General features: G+C 43.3%; 2 protein-coding genes and 1 pseudogene across 2 annotated transcripts; 2 read left to right on the top strand and 1 right to left on the bottom strand.

The window, feature by feature from the left end:
* On the top strand, positions 1-927 carry LOC115458384 (olfactory receptor 10A4-like). The gene has a single exon (XM_030188305.1). It carries the CDS (start codon positions 1-3, stop codon positions 925-927), a length of 927 nt encoding a protein of 308 aa, XP_030044165.1.
* A 2,067-nt stretch (positions 928-2,994) lies between these two features.
* Positions 2,995-3,942, bottom strand: LOC115457227 (annotated as a pseudogene).
* A 12,833-nt stretch (positions 3,943-16,775) lies between these two features.
* On the top strand, positions 16,776-17,708 carry LOC115457226 (olfactory receptor 6F1-like). The gene has a single exon (XM_030186652.1). It carries the CDS (start codon positions 16,776-16,778, stop codon positions 17,706-17,708), a length of 933 nt encoding a protein of 310 aa, XP_030042512.1.
* Positions 17,709-20,615: the final 2,907 nt, after the last annotated feature.

The raw sequence follows: 20,615 nt of genomic DNA, 5'->3' as shown, positions 1-20,615 counted from the left end.
ATGGCCTTTGAAAACCAGACGTCTGTGGCCGATTTCAGCTTTCTTGGGTTCTCCGACCTCTCCTGGCCCCTGCAGCTCCTGCTTTTTGTAGTTTTCTTGAATGTCTATGCTGCCGCCCTGCTGGGGAATGTCCTGATCATTTCTCTCACCTTGATGTGCTCCACCCTCCAAACTCCCATGTACTTTTTCCTCCGGAACCTCTCCTTCCTGGAGATCTGTTACACCACTGTTACTGTCCCCAAAATGCTGTTTGACCTCCTCGTGGAGGGCAGGAACATCTCCTTCGGGGGCTGTATCACTCAGCTCTACTTCTTCATATTTCTGGGCACCTCAGAGTGCTACTGCCTCACAGTGATGGCATTTGACCGGTATGTGGCTGTTTGTAACCCCTTGCACTACTCCATCATTGTGAACAGCAAGCTCTGCATTCAGTTGTCAGCAGGTGCCTGCACTGGAGCCATGCTACTGGCTCTTGGACAGGCCTTTCTGGTATCCAGCTTAAAGTACTGCAGCCCTAGAATTAGCCACTTCTTCTGCGATGTGCCAGTGATGGTGAGGTTGGCTTGTGGAGACAAGCACATGGCTGAAACTGGAGTTTCTGTACACAGCCTGTTTGTTGGAATCATCCCATTCCTTCTGATTCTCGTTTCCTACATTCCCATCCTCTCTGCAATCCTGAGGATCCGCTCTATGGAGGGGAGGCACAAGACCTTCTCCACTTGCACCTCCCACCTAGTCTCTGTTGTTCTGTTCTACAGCACCGGTGTTTTTGCTTATGTTCTTCCAAAGATAAAGTTTGCATCTGGTAGCGAAAGGCTCCTGGCCCTGATGTATGCCATAGTGATTCCCATGCTGAACCCCTTGATCTACAGCCTGAGAAATAAGGAAATGAAGGGGGCCCTAAAAAGAAAGATCGGCAGGAAATGATTTAATGAGCAAAGGTAATAGTGCTTATTTGAGAAACATTTCTATGAATGGATGCCTCAGGCTTAAGGAATGGACAACTCAAGGGAATGGGCACAAGGACACAATTGTCATTCATGTCTAGGAATGGAAAGTTCAAGACGAAATTTGCATCCTTTGCAAAATCATCTCTTGGGATTTCTAACAATAAAGGGTATGAAAGACATGAGATAGCGGACCAGAGCATTTTGAGTGGCAGCCCCTGAGGGCTGGAACGGACTGCCAAATGAATTGAAGGAGATGACAGGTCTGCATAGGTTTTGAAAACAATTGAAGGCCTACTTTTTTCCTAGATAGGGAATGAGGGTTATTATTGTTGGGGAGGTTTTAATTTATTATATTATTGCTACTATTTATGTTCTTACTGTTTATGTTTCTATATTTGTATTGTATTGTATTATATTTCCAGAAAGTTGTACAGCAATATGGGAGCTAAAGAGATGGGCATATGCACTAACTGGGCACCCTATTTAGGTGGCCAAGGAGATTTTTAGATGAAGCTGGAATTCATTGCTAGAGAATGTGGTAAAAGCAGTTAGCTTAGCAGGGTTTAAAAAAGGTTTGGCTAATGTCCTAAAAGAAAAATCCATAAGCCATTATTAAGATGAACTTGGAAAAATGCACTGCATATTGTAGGATAAGCAGCATAAAATCTGTTTTGTTGTTCTGAGATCTTCCCAGGTACTTGTGACCTGGCTTGGCCACTGTTGGAAACAGGATACTGGGCTTGAAGGACCTTCGGTCTATCCCAGTATGGCAATGCTTATGTTCTTCAGATGACATTGATTTATCTTCTTTAGTGTGGTTCTACCGTGTGGTCTCTTGCATCAACTTCTTAATTAACAAAATAAGTGGTCTGTCAAATTCATACCAACAATTTAATAAATCAGTCAAATATCCAATCATCTTGTATCCATCTTTTTATCCATCCAAACCAATGTACAATCCATCTCTTTAATCAATCATTCAACCAATTAACTCCAGCCGAACTTCCTGCAATTATTCATTTCACCACCAACCTTCAATTTGAGCATGAATCAACCAGTCATCCATCCATTTATTCATCTGTATACCCAAACTATCATTTATATATATCAACCAAGCAACTATTCAACCCATCAATCGGCAAAAAAAACCCCAACAAACAAAGCATTGATGCAACCAACCTTCCAATCATCCAACCAACTGATCTTCTATCCATCCAGTGAACTAGTCAACCAACTAAATATTTAGGGCATAATTTTATAATTATTGGCATGGGTGAAAAAAGTGCACATATGCTTTTTACTCCAATTTTTGAAGCAAAATATCCCCAGGAATGGTATCCTCACTTGATAATGTATGCAGATTCTTTTCCTGAGTTTCAATGCATGCAAGCTTTTGAAAATGCGAAATTATGAACGTATTCCAGACCTTGCCCCTAGGAATGCCTCCCCCTACTGTGGGTAAAAGTAAGCACGAATGTGACATCACAAACATGTTTATGCACATATAGCGTGGTCAATGCTATAAAAGACCATTTAAGAGGCAGAATTTTATGCCCCATTATAGTTATTCCAGAATTCCCCAGGTGTATAAGAAGTCTCACCAATTCTCTCATACAAAACAAAGGGCCCTGTTTGCAAAGGCGCACTAGCCTTTTTAGAGCACACTAAAAAATTAGCACACGTTAACTGTGTAGATGCCCATAATATTCCTATGGACTAAAAACGCTAAATTAGGATACATTAGGCTCCCAATAAAAGAACGGATCATCTTCAAAATCTGTACTTTAGTCCACAAAATTGTATATGCCGTAGTCCCAGGATACATGATAGAACTTATAGATCTACCAACAAGAAACAGAGTCGGATCATCAAGATCATACCTAAACCTGCACTACCCAAATTGCAAAGGATTGAAATACAAAACAACTTACGCATCCGGCTTCTCCTTCATAAGCGCACAACTATGGAATGGCCTCCCAAAAGCTGTGAAAACAATCCTTGACCACCTGAACTTCAGGAAAACATTAAAAACCAACCTATTGCCTTACGTTCTAGTCAATGTTTTTCTACCTATTGAATGCCGTAGAGTTCCTTTCACATCTTTATTTCTCAAACTGTAGAAGATGGGATTCAACATGGGGGTTATAATACTATACAAAAGGGCCAGCAATCTGTTGCTGTTTGGTGAATGAATGGATTTGGGCCGTAGTTAAGTAAACATCCCTGTGCCGTAGAACAGAGAGACGGAGATCAAATGGGAGGCGCAGGTCGAAAAGGCCTTCCACCTTCCTTCTGTGGATCGGACCTTCAGGATGGAGGAGACAATCGGAATGTAGGAGAATAGGATGAGCGAAAAAGGAACGAGCAGAATGATAACACTGACCAGAAATATGGTGATTTCATTCAGGAATGTGTAAGTGCAGGCCAGTCTCAAAATGGGAGGGATGTCACAAAAAAAAGTGGTTGATTTCATTAGAGCCGCAGTATGGTAAACTAAAGATAAAACTGGTTTGACCCAGAGACAACGTAATCCCACCCAACCATGAACTAACTACTAAGAGAGCACATTTTGTCTTGCTCATGATGGTGGTGTAATGCAGGGGGGTTACAGACGGCCATATATCTATCGTACGCCATTACTGCTAGGAAGAAACATTTTGTGACCCCCCCAAAAAAGGAAGAAATACATCTGTGCTGCACAGCCTTGAAAGGATATGCTTTTGTCCTCCATCAGAAAGTTGGCCAACATGTTGGGGACGGTGACGGAAATGTAACAAACTTCTAGAAAGGACAAATTCCGTCGGAAGAAGTACATGGGAGTGTGGAGAACAGGGTTCAGAATCACCACAGTGATAAGCATTGAACTGCCCCATAGGCTGACTATATAAATAATTAGAAAAAGGGTAAACAGGAAACACTGCATTTGGAACGACAGGTCCGAGAAGCCCAACAGGATGAATCTGGCAAAGGATGTCTGGTTTTCTTCTGCCATTTACCTCATCTGTGTCATTTAGAAACCCAAATAAGTATGACCTAGAGAAGAGAAGCGAGAAGGGGGATCAAATACCTCAAAGGCATAAGTAATACCCAATAAGCAAACCTTCATCAGTGGAGAAGGATTTCTAGAACAAGAACCCATGATACGATGTTCATAGGGGGTAGACTCAGGAATAGCATCAGAAAATATTTATTTATTCTTGGAAAAGGAGGAGGATGAATGAAATTGAACAAACAATGACATCATTTAAGACAACGCAGTATAAACATAGAGAATCCTAAACTGAAAGGCAGTGAAGGGAAAAGCAGAGATCAACTTGATTCTATGGCATTGTACAGGAATGGACTATAGATATAATAATTAGTCCACAAAATCATTCATGGTGTAGCCCCTGCATACATGTCTGATTTAATAGACCTGCCACCCAGAAACGCAAAAAGATCATCCCGAACTTTCCTGAATCTCCACTTCCCTAACTGCAAAGGCGTAAAATACAAAGCACTGCATGCATCAACTTTCTCCTATAAGAGCACGCAACTCTGGAATACAATACCACGCAACCTGAAAATGATCTACGAATTAACCGACTTCCGCAAACGACTGAAGACCTATCTCTTTGAGAAAATTTACGGCAAGGATCAAAACACATGAAGCCTATACACACACCAACAGAATTGCATCAATACACTTTCTTGTACCCTCCTACCCGTACTCACACCACTATTAACACTCCCATATATAAAATAGTTATACCTAAGGCTCCTTGCCATTATTCTATCGCCCTATTTTTTCCCCCATTGTACCATTCCAATGTTTCTACGCCAAACGATGGCTTGGCTCGATTCTGTTTTCACATAACTCCTCACAATGTTAACCCATAACCGAACTGTACATATTGTATGTCCATAATTCACAATATATTGTAAGCCACACTGAGCCCGCAAATAGGTGGGGAAATGTGGGATACAAATGCAATAAAATAAATAAATAAATTAGGGAACTGGCTTCCTACTATAACAATGCATATAAATATAGAAACACAGTCTCAAAAATGTAAGCATGAATATAACTTTTCTGGAGGAAAACGCCTCTAGAGGCACCTCACCGTATTCACAAGGTGAGGGCTAGGGCTTCATCATCATCGGCGGCTAAAAACCTCCTTATTTTTTAATTAATTTTTTCAATTTATAAATGCATCACACTGCCATGTAGTCCTAGAAAATTACTTAACTTAGGCAGACGAGCAGCCTATTTCAGCCAAGACCGTGATCAGACTGTGGCCAACAGGTCCCGTTTCACATTAGCTGCCTCAGGACCAGCAGAGTCTTCAGTAGATCAATTCTCCGGTCTTCAATATTAAGCCAGTTCAGTATGCCAACGGTTATATGAAAAATAAGGAGGTTTTTAGCCGCCGATGATGATGAAGCCCTAGCCCTCACCTTGTGAATACGGTGAGCTGCTTCTAGAGGTGTTTCCTTCAGAAAAGTTATATTCATGCTTACATTTTTGAGACTGTGTTTCTTAATGGAGATGAAGAGGTCAAGAGGGCAAGGGCCAAAGCATATCCATTTAGTGGTGATATTCAGCCACTATGGGGGAGTTCTATACATGGTGACTGAAGATGCACACAGACTTTTGGCTGCGCAGCCAAATTACGCATGCAACGTAATTGGTTAACAAGACAAATCAGCACCAACAATTGGCCACTAACAAGCAATTATCTGCACTAATTAGAATTTACGCACACAACTTGATAAGCATAGTCTCATAAGGGGTGTGGCTATGGAAGAGGCATGGCCAGATCATGGGCATTCCTAAAATTTACGTGCCCGACAGGAAGAAATGGTTACCAGTGGAATGTCACCCAGTCATCACATGATGACTTCCAACAAATGGGAAGGCAGACAGCCTCTAGGGTGGACTCATCCCTTCCAACTGCCTGATGTCATTACCCTGCATTAGTGATGATGTGGCAGGTGTGAACGATCCTCCCAGAACAACATGTTGTTTATTCAGCCTCCTTCCAGAGCAAGACGAACACAACTAGACACATTGGGGGTAATTCCAAAAGGAATCACCTAGATTTAGATGGCAAGAATGCACATAGATGTTGGTATTCAAGTTATGTATGTGATATACTGTGAGTAGACACCAATATTTAATGGTGCGCATTTTGCAGGTAGGCAATCACATAGGTAGAGTTTGGGTGGATTATGGGTGGGCACACATTTACACATATACATTATGCTAATGTATGCATATTCTTTAATAATCGATTTGAACATTTACACCAGCTCTATGGCTAGAATAAGTGATTGTGCCTAAAATAGAGATAACACTATTATTTTATAAAGAAAAGGAGGCATCTTCTTCTTATGGAAAGGTTGAGATTGGATGCGTTCTTGGTGCCCTTTTGTCGAATCACACGCTCTGTTCTTTTTCATGCCTTGCTCTCTCTCTCACTTTTGTGCCACTATGTTTAAGGCTTGACCAATCATGTGCTTGTTTTAAAGTAGGTATTAAAATACGGTTGACCCTTGCGATTGGAGATGAGATTTGAGCAACTGTGACCTTTTAGTTGACCGATGCTACCTCTTACTTCATTCCTTCTCTCGTCTTTTTCATTGGAAATTGATTTTTTTTTCTTTCATTTCTCTTCAGCTTTGGTTAGTCTTTGCTTATTATTGTAATGATATGGCTTCTGTAGGTGGTATTTCAAACAAAGCTTATATCAAATTCTACCCCATGTTGTCATGTGAGAATGACACTTTCCATACAATAATGCTCAAACTACAGGCAAAGGGAACATGATTTTAGGCTACAGATGTCAGCAAAATTAGAAACTCATCAAAGCTGGGTGATTAGAAACGGTTACAGCTGGCAACCTGTAGAGGCCTGGGACCTCTCCTCACCCTCATGGGGAAAGTCTGACACATACAGCTCTCATACACAGATCAGTGTTGAGATATAAGAAGGAGAAAGGCTTCGCTTCCCCCCACTCTCCCTGCTTTCTTTGCTGTCGGGTAAAGGAACTTGGCATCTCTCATTCTCTCTTAAGCTGTCTGGATGAAAATTGGGGTGGGTGCGTGGGAGGGGGGGAAACTGTGTAACTGATCCCAAAGTCCCTGATGCTTCAAAGATTACTTGTGGGTCATTTTATAGGCAGCAGTGTAGAACGGGCATCAGATAACTGGGACATTTTCCTGGAGAAAACCAGAGTCTCTCCGTGCCTCTTTTAATTGGACCAGATTATAAATTATCAAAAGATGAAGGCTTGTGGGAGGTTTCAACACCAGGTATGTTCCTCTCTCAGCCTCGAGTTCTCAGCATTTCCCTGGCTGGTTCTTTCAGCAGTCAGTTTTCAGGTTGATCACTATGGGTACTTCACTTGGGAACTCTGCATCAAGTTTGAATCGAAAGTACCTGCCTGCTGTTGCTTTGAAACCTGTAGTGGGAATAAAGCAACAGCAGGCTTTTGCATTTGTTTGTCTCATGGGTAGATTTTTCAAGAGAAAAAAGTGTGTGTAGGCTTGAAAACACTACTTATGAGTGTTATTTTTTTGATTCACATAAAACTTACGCCCGAGAAAGCCTCCCCTAAATATAGCCATAGAAATGGAACACTGCACATACTGCCAACCATAGGAAGCGAAAGCAGTTTTCAGGAAAACAAACGTTTGTGCAAAATTCTCCATGTACCCATGTGAATGGCCACGAAAATCAACCTCTTAATGACCCCCCCCCCTGAAGAAAGTCATGAAGACTTTCTCAGAACGTGCCCTTTATAGAATCATGCATAGCCCCGATTCCCGTTATCTAACTTTAGACGCTGGACTTACGCCTGCTGAAACCTGAAGTAAATGCTGGCACTCAATTTAGGTGTTGCTGAGGCCACATTCTATTACTACGCATGCAAATTTTTGGAATGCCCCTGTCATGCCCCCTGCCATGCCCAAGGCTATTCTCCCTTTTGAGTTACGTGCTAGTAGAATTAGGATCTGCGCCGTAAAGATGTGGGCAGCCATATGAATGTGCAAATTTTAATGAGTGCCAATTCACTTTGATAATTGTTTTTTTTTTGCACCCAATTATTGATAGTTAAGTTTCAAGTTGATTTGTATTTGCCCTCTAGAAACCTTTCAGAGCAGTTCCCTGTATCTAAAAGATTGTTAACGATCAAAAAGGAACTACAGTCTGTCACAGGATAGAGGAAGGATAGTTTGGTTTAGACAAATCTGAGACGCCAACTGGCACAGATTCCTCTCACTTGTATGCTAAGGTGGAAGCAGTTATAATTGGAAGGCATCTTTAGAGAGAAAAGTTTTGAGATCAAATTTGAACTTGTTTTAGGCATAGGCAAGGGGGAAGGGCATTCCATAAGGTAGGATCCACAACGCAGAAAAATCTTTGTTCGTTGTGGTCGAAACAAACAACTCGAAAGGATTGACAACAAGGTGATTGGCATCGGTGGATCTGAGATTTCTGAAGGGTTGGTAAGGAATGGAAGAGTAGAGATGAGAACTAGAGAAAGAATCTTAAAGGAAATTACGAGTAATTGGTAGCCAGTTTTTTTTTTCTCAAAGTAGAGGGGCCACAAGGTTTGTTGTAGTCAAGGCCAGGTATGATTTGGATGGAGACAAATGATGTGGAGGCCAAGAAATTGGATCAAGGTAAGCAACGGGGACATGAAAATATTGAACAGTTGGGGAAAGGATGGAGCCCTGATAGAACCAATCAAGAACTGTCTCGTAATCGGGTCAATAGGAGATCAAAGGCAGTGTTGAGATTGAGTGAGATATGTATAATTATCTTTGGAAGATTGCAGTAGTGAATCCTAGAAGGCCAGTTTCAGTGCGATGTGATTTACTCAATTAATTTCCATGCACATCTTGGGCTTGTAAATCTGGGCTCCATATATAGAATCTGGGGGAATGTGAATAACCAGATGTGACATCTTTCTTGCAGCACATATCACAGTGATATCTCTCCTGTGTCTCTCTTGGGTAGCGTTCCAGGATCTGTATTAGCCCTGGTGTAAACTGGATCCTATGTGAACCTTCTTCTATAGGTCCAACAGATCTGTTATCCAAGGATATCGTAGACTCATTTTTGAGCTTTTTGAAAATTCGTGCTCTGCATTTCTGGATAACTTTGCCATCGGCACGATAAAATAATGCTTCTACTGTAGACTACTGTGTCCAAGTCCTGATAGCAGAAAATAGAAATGGTGATTTGAAGACCAATAGAAAGTTTCTTGTACCTGAAAACTGCATGGCAAGAGTTCCAGATTTGTCTGTTGCCTTGGTCTGAAGCAAAATGGGTACATCTTAAAATCTTCTTTCACAGGTATAGTTCCTGCACATAGGAACTGGAATGGGAAGTCCAGGTTGTGTATATGGTCACAAGACATGTCTAATGTTACCAGCTAATTGTCTGATATCATCTTGTTTTCCCTATTTGTTAATTTTATGCATGAGTTGTATCTGTCCTATTTAATTAATTTGGTGTTCCTTTCCTTAACTGAGATAATTACTCTTTGTTAACTGCCTTATTTAAGTGCACATAATAAACATCAGTTAAAGAAAGGACTTTTATGCTCCATTTTCTCTGTGCAGCAACTAATTATGTGAAAAAAATGATTTTTTTTTAGCCAGTAAACTGAATATAGACATGTGAAAACATTGCATAAAGGGATCACTTCTACACCTAGTTTTTTATTTAACTTCTGGAGAAAGAAATTAATATCAAAAGCAGAACACACTCTGAGCTTCCTCTTCCACTGACACTCTGAAGTAACTTAGCAAAATGCAAAGCATAACTAGGAAACTTTGCTGGTCTGAGCCGAGAGTCACAGAGGAGACACACACACACACCAGCAGCCTCTCAAAGAATCATTTTGACACGGGGGGGGCTTTTGTTTCCGCTTAGAGACTTATTCCTTTTGCAGGGCTTAAAGGTTGGTCGTTGGGGTAAGAATCAGTGGCAGCAGCTCTAATCACGGCGGTGTCAGTTGTGAGATACCTCGGGGACCAGTTCTTGGCACTGTTACTTTTTCACGTCTTTTGTAATGATTTGGACAAGGGATGATGATTTGTTCTTGGTTGAGAATGCAGAATGGGGCGCGGTGGCGTCTAAAGTGGAGAATGCACTCCTGAGTCAAAAGAACCCTTAAAAGCCACCATAAAAAGGCAGGTTGGCAAGAAAAAAAGAAAAGAAAAACTGTATGAAATTCCCACAGTGGTTTTTACAGATTTTATTTTGAAATCAGCATGATTTTTGTTTTTCAAAATGCTGCAGGATATTCAAGTATCTAGTCAAAAACCATGTGACCTTGTAACATTTTTCCACACCATTCTGCTCCAGAGTTTAAAATTGACCATTAAGCTGCAGATGTGATTTTCCTACAGCTGATAGTTTTGGATGAGATAATCTGAGGCTATGGGTGAACCAATGGCCAAACTGGAGCAGAGGGAGAGGGGGTGAAACAGTTCTGAAAACTCTCAGGCTGAAGCTGGTGGTTGGGAGGCGGGGCTAGTGTGGGCAGACATATATGGTCTGTGCTGGGGCTGGTGGTTGGGAGGCGGGACTAGTGCTGGGCAGACTTATACGGTCTGTGCCGGGGCTGGTGGTTGGGCGGCAGGGATAGTGCTAGGCAGAGTTATACGGTCTGTGTCAGAGCCGGTGGTGGGAGGCAGGGATAGTGCTGGGCAGACTTATAAGGTCTGTGCCAGAGTTGGTGGTTGGGAGGCGGGGATAGTGCTGGGCAGACTTATACGGTCTGTGCCAGAGCTGGTGGTTGGGAGGCGGGGCTAGTGTGGGCAGACATATATGGTCTGTGCTGGGGCTGGGAGGCAGGACTAGTGCTGGGCAGACTTATACGGTCTGTGCCGGGGCTGGTGGTTGGGCGGCGGGGATAGTGCTGGGCAGACTTATACAGTCTGTGCCAGAGCCAGTGGTGGGAGGCAGGGATAGTGCTGGGCAGACTTATACGGTCTGTGCCAGAGCTGGTGGTTGGGAGGCGGGGTTGGTGGTTGGGAGGCGGGGATAGGGCTGGCCAGACTTATACGGTCTGTGCCAGAGCCGGTGGTGGGAGGCAGGGATAGTGCTGGGCAGACTTATACGGTCTGTGCCAGAGCTGGTGGTTGGGAGGCGGGGTTGGTGGTTGGGAGGCGGGGATAGTGCTGGGCAGACTTATACGGTCTGTGCCAGAGCTGGTGGTTGGGAGGCGGGGATAGGACTGGCCAGACTTATACAGTCTGTGCACTGAAGAGGACAGTACAAATAAAAAAAGTAGCACATATGAATTTATCTTCTGGGGCAGACTGGATGGACCGTGCAGGTCTTTTTCTGCCGTCATCTACTATGTTACTATGAAAAAAAAAAAACCTTTATAAGTATGTGATACTCCAAGACCAATGCTTTAAAGAACAACCTAAAACCTAGTGGATGTGCAATTGTCAATACTATGATCTCACTGGCTTTGAAGGAAATATTTTTGCATTGGAAATCTTTGAACCAGGTTACCTACCAAGAATGGTGGAACCTAGTGTTCCAAACATATAAATATGAAACATATCTGGCTAAAAAAAAATCACTCAAATTTGCTCTGCATGAGGAGAAATGGTCTCCACTTTTATCTTACTTTAAAGATTCTTAGCGTAGCATGTTGTGCTATATATCATTAACTGTTGTTCTTTGGTTATATGTGACCTTTGATTGAAATGTACCTCTATTATGTAACCTCCTTATTTCCCCCCCCCCCCTTTTTTTCTTTTCACTAATTTTGTACAATTGTTCGCTATTGCCTAGTTGTTGTTTTTTGATTGCATTTGTATTGAAAATCAATAAAAATACTAAAAGAGTAGAAAAAAAAAACTATGCAAATCCAAACAAGTTGAAAAGGGCATCCCATAGGCATTGCAAGTAGGCACATTTTATATCACTCATTCAGCCCAATATGGCCGTCTTCAAATCTAAGCTAAAAGCCCACCTTTTTAATGCTGCTTTTAACTCCTAACCCTTATTCACTTGTTCAGAACCCTTATCTCATCATCCTCACTTTAATATTCCCTTATCTCTTGTTTGTCCTGTTTGTTTGTCCTAATTAGATTGCAAGCTCTGTCGAGCAGGGACCGTCTCTTTATGTCCAGTGTACAGCACTGCGTATGTCTAGTACCGCTATAGAAATGATAAGTAGTAGTAGTAGTCTTTGGGATTCCGGAATCTTGCTACTGTGGGATTCCGGAATCTTGCTACTCTTTGGGATTCCACACAGAATCTTGCTATTCTTTGTTCTTATCCCTTATTTGTCCTGTTTGTCTGTCCTAATTAGATTGTAAGCTCTGTCGAGCAGGGACTGTATCTTCATGTTCAGGTGTACAGCGCTGCGTACGTCTAGTAGAGCTATAGACATGATAAGTAGTAGTAGTCGTCTTTGGGATTCCAGACTCTTGCTACTCTGTGGGATTCCACATAGAATCTTGCTACTGTGGGATTCCGGAATCTTCGTACTCTTTGGGATTCCGCACAGAATCTTGCTACTCTTTGTCCTTATCCCTTATTTGTCCTGTTTGTCTGTCCTAATTAGATTGTAAGCTCTGTCGAGCAGGGACTGTCTCTTCATGTTCAAGTGTACAGCGCTGCATATGTCTAGTAGTGCTATAGAAATGATAAGTAGTAGTAGTAGTAGCAATATACACCCCCCCCCCTTCCAAAACGTCAGCTGCACTGGCAGAAATTTGTAGCAGCAATGACAGTAATGGCAAACCTCCTGCTTATCAGTTCCACATTGTTGAGGATCCCGCTTCTCCTCCCACTGTCTGACAGCAGGAATGAGAGCAGCAAAATGGATGCCCCCCTGCTCAATCCTCTGCTCTTGGGTCTTCTTTGCCTGATATACACCTTACGTGGTATATGACCCCTTCAGTACAGGCATGTGGCCATGCATAGGCGCTCACCAATGTGTGTACTGTAAACAGGCCCGCTGCTCCAGTACAGGGGAGGAAGCTGCCTCCCATGAATAGCCAGAACTTCACAAAACTGCCACCAGGAAATACTTCAAAAACATTCCTTTATTTTCCAGATTCATAAACAAAACTTCCCTCCAGAATAGAGACTTGCTTCTCAGGCAGGGCTGTTCTGCCTTGCTTAGTACATCAACCAATTACACAAAGACTTTGCCCCCTTCCAGGAGGGGAATGCAATAGTCCTTTGCTACTGACTGGGACCAAAAAAAAGCAGGGATTTCCAAACAAATAGTACTTGTCCCACAAGCAGGATTTCCCCTCAAGACAATGTTAATCACCAAGCAGCCTTTACTTTCAGGAGGTTCAATACTTTTGGGACTTCCTTCCACCCAAGGTATTTCAGCCTGCTTCAGTTCTTTAGGGACCTGTCTTGCCCAAGGATTTTCAGCCTGCACTGCTCCTCTCCTCCTGAACTGAACCCCTCTTCCCACCAGGCAGCCCTCCTTCATAAACAAGCCTTCCAACTTCAGAGGTTCTCAAAATAATCAGATTTCACCAAAAGAAAACCAGGCTTCTCTACTTAAGCAGGGTTTAAACCAAAATAAATTCCAAAACCATGTAGGTTTCCAAACCTTCAGGGGCGGCCTTCCTCAGCTCTCAAGCTCCCATTCCATTCTGCCTCCTTCCCCTGCTCAGGCTGATTAATTCCCTCTGCCATCCAATCCTCCTCCTGCTTCTCAGCCCACCCCTCCCTATTACAGGTGGGCACCATGATATACCGATTGCTGGTCCCGGGAACTGGCTCCTTCATTCACCCTCCCTCTTGTGGTCAGAGACGGTATATGGCCAGCTTGCCTATCCCCTGGGATCTCACAGCTAGGACTGGAAATGCATTCTGGGATATGTAGTTCATGGTTTTGCTGCTTCACTCTATCCATCGGGGATGTAGCCTTGTCACAGTATGGACAGATGGACGGACAGACAGATGGATACGGTCTCACCAATAGGTTCTCACGTTTGTGAAATGTGCCAAAAAAGAAACGTTTAGTGACATAGACCCTACAGCAATATCCAGAATAAATGTGCATAAATCTGCTTAGATTGGAGACCTTTGTCTCGTGCATATTCATATCCTCAAATCCTGACTGGTTATGGGGTGGCCATTCAGATATGGGAAGCCTTGGCATCGACCTCTGTTGGTCTCTGGCTTTTTTTCTCACAAACTGATATCCTCTTTGCTTGTTCCAGGAGTAGCCTAATGGTTAGTGGCAGTGAGCTGAGAACCTGGGGAACTAGGTTTGATTCCTACTGCAGCCCCTTGTGACTCTGCACAAGTCACTTAACCCTCCATTGTCCCAGGTACAAATAAGTACCTGTATATACCATGTAAACTGCTTTGAATGTAGTTACAGAAATCACAGAAAGGTAGGCAGTATATCAAATCCCATTTCCCTATTTGAGATTCTACATGGGAAAGGGAACTGGGACTTGATATGCCACCTTTCTGAGGTTTTTTTTGCAACTACATTCAAAGCGGTTTACATATATTCAGGTACTTATTTTGTACCAGGGGCAATGGAGGGTTAAGTGACTTGCCCAGAGTCACAAGGAGCTGCAGTGGGAATTGAACTCAGTTCCCCAGGACCAAAGTCCACTGCACTAACCACTAGGCTACTCCTCCACTGGAGCTGATACTGTGATGTCATAATGCCTCATTCCACCAATGCCTGAGCCAACCTCATCAGTGATGTCACAATGGCTTGATTGCCTGATACTTGGCTCACTTCTGATATTGTGATGTCATAAGGGAAAGGGAAATGGGACTTGATATACCGCCTTTCTGAGGTTTTTTTGCAAGTACATTCAAAGTGGTTTACATATATTCAGGTGCTTATTTTTGTACCAGGGACAATGGAGGGTTAAGTGACTTGCCCAGAGTCACAAGGAGCTGCAGTGGGAATCAAACCCAGTTCCCCAGGACCAAAGTCCAGTGCACTAACCACTAGGCTACTCCTCCACTGTTGCTACTGGTTAGTGCAGTGGAATTTGATCCTGGAGAACTGGGTTTGATTCCCACTGCAGCTCCTTGTGACCCTGGGCAAGTCACTTAACCCTCCATTGCCCCAGGTACAAGCTTAGATTGTGAGCCCACTAGAGGTAGAAAAAGTACCTGCATATAACCTATGTAAACTGCTTTGGTTGTACCCAAGGAAGGTGGTGTATCAAATCCAAAATCCTTTACCCTTTTGAATTACAATACTTTGGAGGCTGATCCATGCATCCAATACACTTATTTTTGGATGTTACTTCTGGGTCTCTCCCCCCCCCCCCCCCCCCCACTCCTCTGAGCTTCATATTATAATGATCTCTTGTTTTAGATGAAGGGTTTGTGAATTTTCCGAGACCGCATAAGTTCCCTTCTTTACCTACAAAAGAGACCTATGGTGGCAATTCCAGAAGTTGGTGCCTCCTTTTAGATGCCCCAATGCAGCGTGGGAAGTGTCGTCGTCGATAACACACTGAAACCTTCTGCTCAGTGTGCTGCTGCGGCTAAGAAAGCGCATAGAATGTTGGGTATTATTAGGAAAGGTATGGAAAACAGGTGTGAGGATGTTATAATGCCGTTGTATCGCTCCATGGTGCGACCGCACCTTGAGTACTGTGTTCAATTCTGGTCGCCGCATCTCAAGAAAAATATAGTAGAATTGGAAAAGGTGCAGCGAAGGGCGACTAAAATGATAGCGGGGATGGGACGACTTCCCTATGAAGAAAGACTAAGGAGGCTAGGGCTTTTCAGCTTGGAGAAGAGACGGCTGAGGGGAGACATGATAGAGGTATATAAAATAATGAGTGGAGTGGAACAGGTGGATGTGAAGCGTCTGTTCACGCTTTCCAAAAATACTAGGACTAGGGGGCATGCGATGAAACTACAGTGTAGTAAATTTAAAACAAATCGGAGAAAAGTTTTCTTCACCCAACGTGTAATTAAACTCTGGAATTCGTTGCCGGAGAAAGTGGTGAAGGCGGTTAGCTTGGCAGAGTTTAAAAAGGGGTTGGACGGTTTCCTAAAGGACAAGTCCATAAACCACTACTAAACGGACTTGGAAAAATCCAAAATTCCAGGAATAACATGTATAGAATGTTTGTATGTTTGGGAAGCTCGCCGGGTGCCCTTGGCCTGGATTGGCCGCTGTCGTGGACAGGATGCTGGGCTCGATGGACCCTTGGTCTTTTCCCAGTATGGCATTACTTATGTACTTATGTAAGTGCCTATTCTGTGATGGCACCCGGACACCCTGATTCCATTACCGAATGCTGGTGTAACGCAGTACTGGCACACCTAAAATTTAGATGCCTGCAGTTACGCCAGCTGTAGACCTCATGTAACTATGAGTGCCCCAATGTGGCAAGGGTGTGTATAACTTGATGTATTCTGCCCGTGTCCTGCCCCTCAGAGGTGTAGATAGGTGGGACGCCAGGACTTCCAATGGTGCTGGTGCCTATTTTTGCAGGTGGTTCGTCACACCTACGCGATTCATGTGCGTGCCTACGTGGTCTGCTCTCCGCCGCCCCCGGCGTCACAACCTGGATAAGCTTCCTGCTGCCTACATGTACATCTCTTGCAATTGCATGCTACCGCACTTACGTCTGCCCTTGTAAAACAGGGCTTAGGGTGCGTACACTCATGTTCGCTAATTTCCTCTATGCTTACATGCGTAAAGGGGCACGTACTTGTGAGCATCTAGTTATACAATTGCCTTTGAATGAGAGTTCTAGGAAAAGCACAATTATTGCTGTTATATATAAGAATGAATTCTAATGTCTCTCCATGTCATTTTTTTTTCTGTAGAACTGAACCAAATGGGAAGGACAAACAGCACTGCGGTGACTGAGTTCGTTCTGGTTGGGTTCCCTGCTGTCCCCCAGTTGCAGATCTTCCTGTTCACTCTTTTCTTGGCAGTCTACATCTTCACCATCACGGCTAATGTTGCCATCATCAGCGTGGTGAAACTGGAGCCACACCTCCATAGGCCCATGTACTTCTTCATCTCCAACTTCTCCTTCCTGGAGATGTGGTACACCACTGCCTTCATTCCGAAAATGATGGCTGACTTGATGACAGGACATAAAACCATCTCCGTCCAGAGCTGCATCGCTCAATTCTACTTCCTTTTCCTCCTGGCTGCAACTGAAAACTTTCTGTTGGCCCTGATGTCCTATGATCGCTATGTGGCCATCTGCAATCCATTGCGCTATACCAGTATTTTGACCTACAGGGTTTGTGCAGAGTTGGCCATCAGCTGCTGGGTGGGTGGCATCTTAGCTCCCTTGATGCCAGCAGTCTGGATGTCCAGTTTGTATTTCTGTGGTCCCAATGAAATCGACCACTTCTATTGTGACTTTGCTCCCTTGTTGACCTTGTCTTGCACGGACGCGTCCCTCAGTGAACGCTCTTTTTACATTCTGGCTTGGTGTGTGATCTGGAGTTGCTTCCTCTTTACCATGGTGTCCTACGTGTACATCATTTCCACAGTACTGGGCATCACTTCCAACACCGGTCGGATGAAGGCATTTTCCACCTGTGGCTCCCACCTTGTTGTTGTCAGCATCTATTATGGAGCGGTCATCTTTATGTACATAAGGCCAACAGCCAGAGCTCGATTCCATACAGACAAGGTGGTGTCTGTCTTCTACTCATTTGTAACTCCTGTACTGAATCCCATCATCTATAGCTTAAGAAACAAGGAAGTGAAGAAGGCTCTGAGGAGGACAGTTGGCAGAAGGAAAGACTAAATAATCTCTTATGATGACTCAGAAGTTGGTGGGAAGAAGTAGGAAGGATGTTTAAAGATCTTCAAATTATTATGATGACCCTGACAGCAATGTACAGAAATAGAAGATTAAAGATTGCAGATTTTGCTATTAAAACCTAGAAGTCAGATGTCCAAGGTTAAAGGGTTGTCTAAAACAATTTACTATTATGACTTTGAAGGTGGTTATGGGCAGAATAAAAAGTGAAGACCAAAAATCTATAGCCTTGGTCTTCATTCCTGGTCCTCAAGGGCTGCTAACAGATCAGCTTTTCAGGATATCTGCAATGAATATACACAAGAGAGATCTGCATGCCTACTACCTCCACTGTATGCAAATATCTCTCATGCATATTTATTACAGATATACTGCAAACCTGATGCATTGGTGGCTTTTGAGAATAAGAAGTGGATAGCCTAGATCAATAGGTCCAGTAAAATGACCAGCCAACATTGTGCTTTACAAGGAAAATGTGAACAGGCAGGAATGGAGATATAAGAGATTTCCAAAGACCTACAATTGTACTGATGATGTCACTCATGGGATGACCCTGAGAACATCAACTAACCTCCCCCCCCCCCCCCAAGCTCTAATTTGTAAAGCTCTCTGGATAAGAAACCTGGCAATCAAAATAATTATATTGAATAAAGATATGTAAATTTGTTTTTATTTGAACTATGCAATAAATATGTTATTTATATTTTGATGTTAATGTGATGTGCCTTTAAAAATAAAATGTACTGGGACAATAAGACAAGATTCAGCTTCTTAACTATCGTTTACTGTACCCACGTCATTCACCTTCAGAGCTGACACTTCTCTTAAATATTATCTTCCCAATATAACATAGACATCAATGGAATCATCTAAATATCTCTTTCCCATAATCTTCAGCTCAGCATCCTCTCTTCCCTCACCCTTATTCACCTCCTAAGATTTCTATTGAATTACCCACCATTATCACCGATCCTTTTTAACCTCATGATGACCCCACTAGCCAAGGCCCTATCCACTCAAGGCTTCAACCCATTCATTTATGCAGACGACGTCACAATATATATCCCATGCAAACAAGATCTGTCAGAAATCAACAACGAAATCAAGCTCAGCTTGAACATCATGGACTCATGGACAAATGCATTCCAATTAAAACTCAACACAGAAAAAACACACTGTCTCATCATCTCCTCCCAACACAACACATACAAACCCCAAAACCTAAGCATCCCAGGTCACACCCTCCCCATCTCAGACAACCTAAAAATTCTCGGAGTAACAATCGACCGAAATCTCACTCTAGAGAACCAAGCGAAATCTACCATAAAGAAAATGTTTCACTCAATGTGGAAACTCAAACGCATGAAACCATTCTTCCCGAGGGCTATATTTCGCAACCTGATACAATCAATGGTATTAAGCCATGCCGATTACTGCAATGGAATTTATGCGGGATGCAAAGAACAAATTATAAAGAAACGTCAGACCGCCCAGAACACAGCAGCCAGGCTTATATTTGGAAAAACACGTTATGATAGCGCCAAACTCCTCCAAGAAAAACTGCCCTGGCTCCCAATCAAAGAACGCATTGCTTTTAAGGTCTGCACCACATTGGAACTGTATCATGACCAGACCTTCCTGGCCTATATTAGAGAAAAGTGGGCAGATTATCAATTTTATAATCAGGAACACAGTCAGGACCCAGTACTTTATTGGGAATCTGCTAAGGCTGTTATGCGGGGTGAGATAATTGCCTATAGCTCTGCAAAGAAGAAACGCAGGGACAACGATATCTTTAGATTGGAGCGGAATCTAGTAAAACTCCGTAGAGAATATGGGGCAAACCCAAACTAACTCCCTGAGGGTCCAACTTCTAACAAGTCAGACTGCTTTGAAGGAACTACTGCATCAGAGGGCAGGGAAATCAGCTGCTTATTTCAAATACCAGCTCTATAAGTATGGGAATAAACCTGGCCGCCTTTTTGGCCCAACTGGTGAGGCGGAAACAAGGCCTACAAAAGGTTCTCTCGCTACATCATCCCTCGGGAAGGGTAGTGCACACTGATTCAGAAATCCTGCAGATCTTTCATAATTTTTATGCCCAGCTTTATGAGGCAGATACTTCTGATCAGTTGGATCCTAATACCCATCTAGACAGTTTAGATTTGCCAACACTCTCAGGGACTCAGTCGGCTGCTCTACACAGGCCAATAGATTCTGAAGAAATACAGAGAGCGGTAGGGAGTAGCGCCCTTTGCAAAGCACCTGGACCGGATGGCTACAGGGCGGAGTTTTATAAACGCTTCATTACAGATGTTAAACACCCCCTGGCAGCATTCTTTAATGCGTGTATAGAAAAAAGTACTCTGCCTTCGTCATTATGAATAGCAGACATTTATGGTCTTTCTTAAACCAGGGAAGGACCCTAATCGCCCAGATTCTTATAGACCTATCTCATTAATGTTTTGAAGCAAAATTATGGGCAACGATCCTGGCAAATAGGCTGGCGAGAGTTTTTCCTTCTGTTATAGCAGACCCTCAAGTGGGATTTGTCAAGGGGACACAAGTAGTTAAGAACATTAGGACAATACTAGCCTCTATGGAGTGGGTGCGCGCCCAACAGCAGGATTCCCTATTGATCAGTTTTGATGCTGAGAAAGCTTTTGATAGGGTTAGTTGGGACTCCCTGTTTGGGGTGTTGGGGAAATATGGTATAGGAGGACATTTTGGTAGAGCAATACACACTTTGTATGGCGCCCCATCGGCCAGGGTAATGGTGAATGGCCTCTTTTCCACACCCTTTCCAATCAGTCGGGGAACGCGCCAGGGCTGCCCTTTGTCCCCCCCCCCCCCATTGTTTGCCTTGTCGCTAGACCCCTTGATACGGGAGGT

The sequence above is a fragment of the Microcaecilia unicolor genome, chromosome 14, assembly GCF_901765095.1.
Source record: "Microcaecilia unicolor chromosome 14, aMicUni1.1, whole genome shotgun sequence".
NCBI lineage: Eukaryota > Metazoa > Chordata > Amphibia > Gymnophiona > Siphonopidae > Microcaecilia > Microcaecilia unicolor.
Note: the sequence above shows the minus strand (reverse complement) of the source record. Positions and strands in the feature narration are given on the sequence as shown.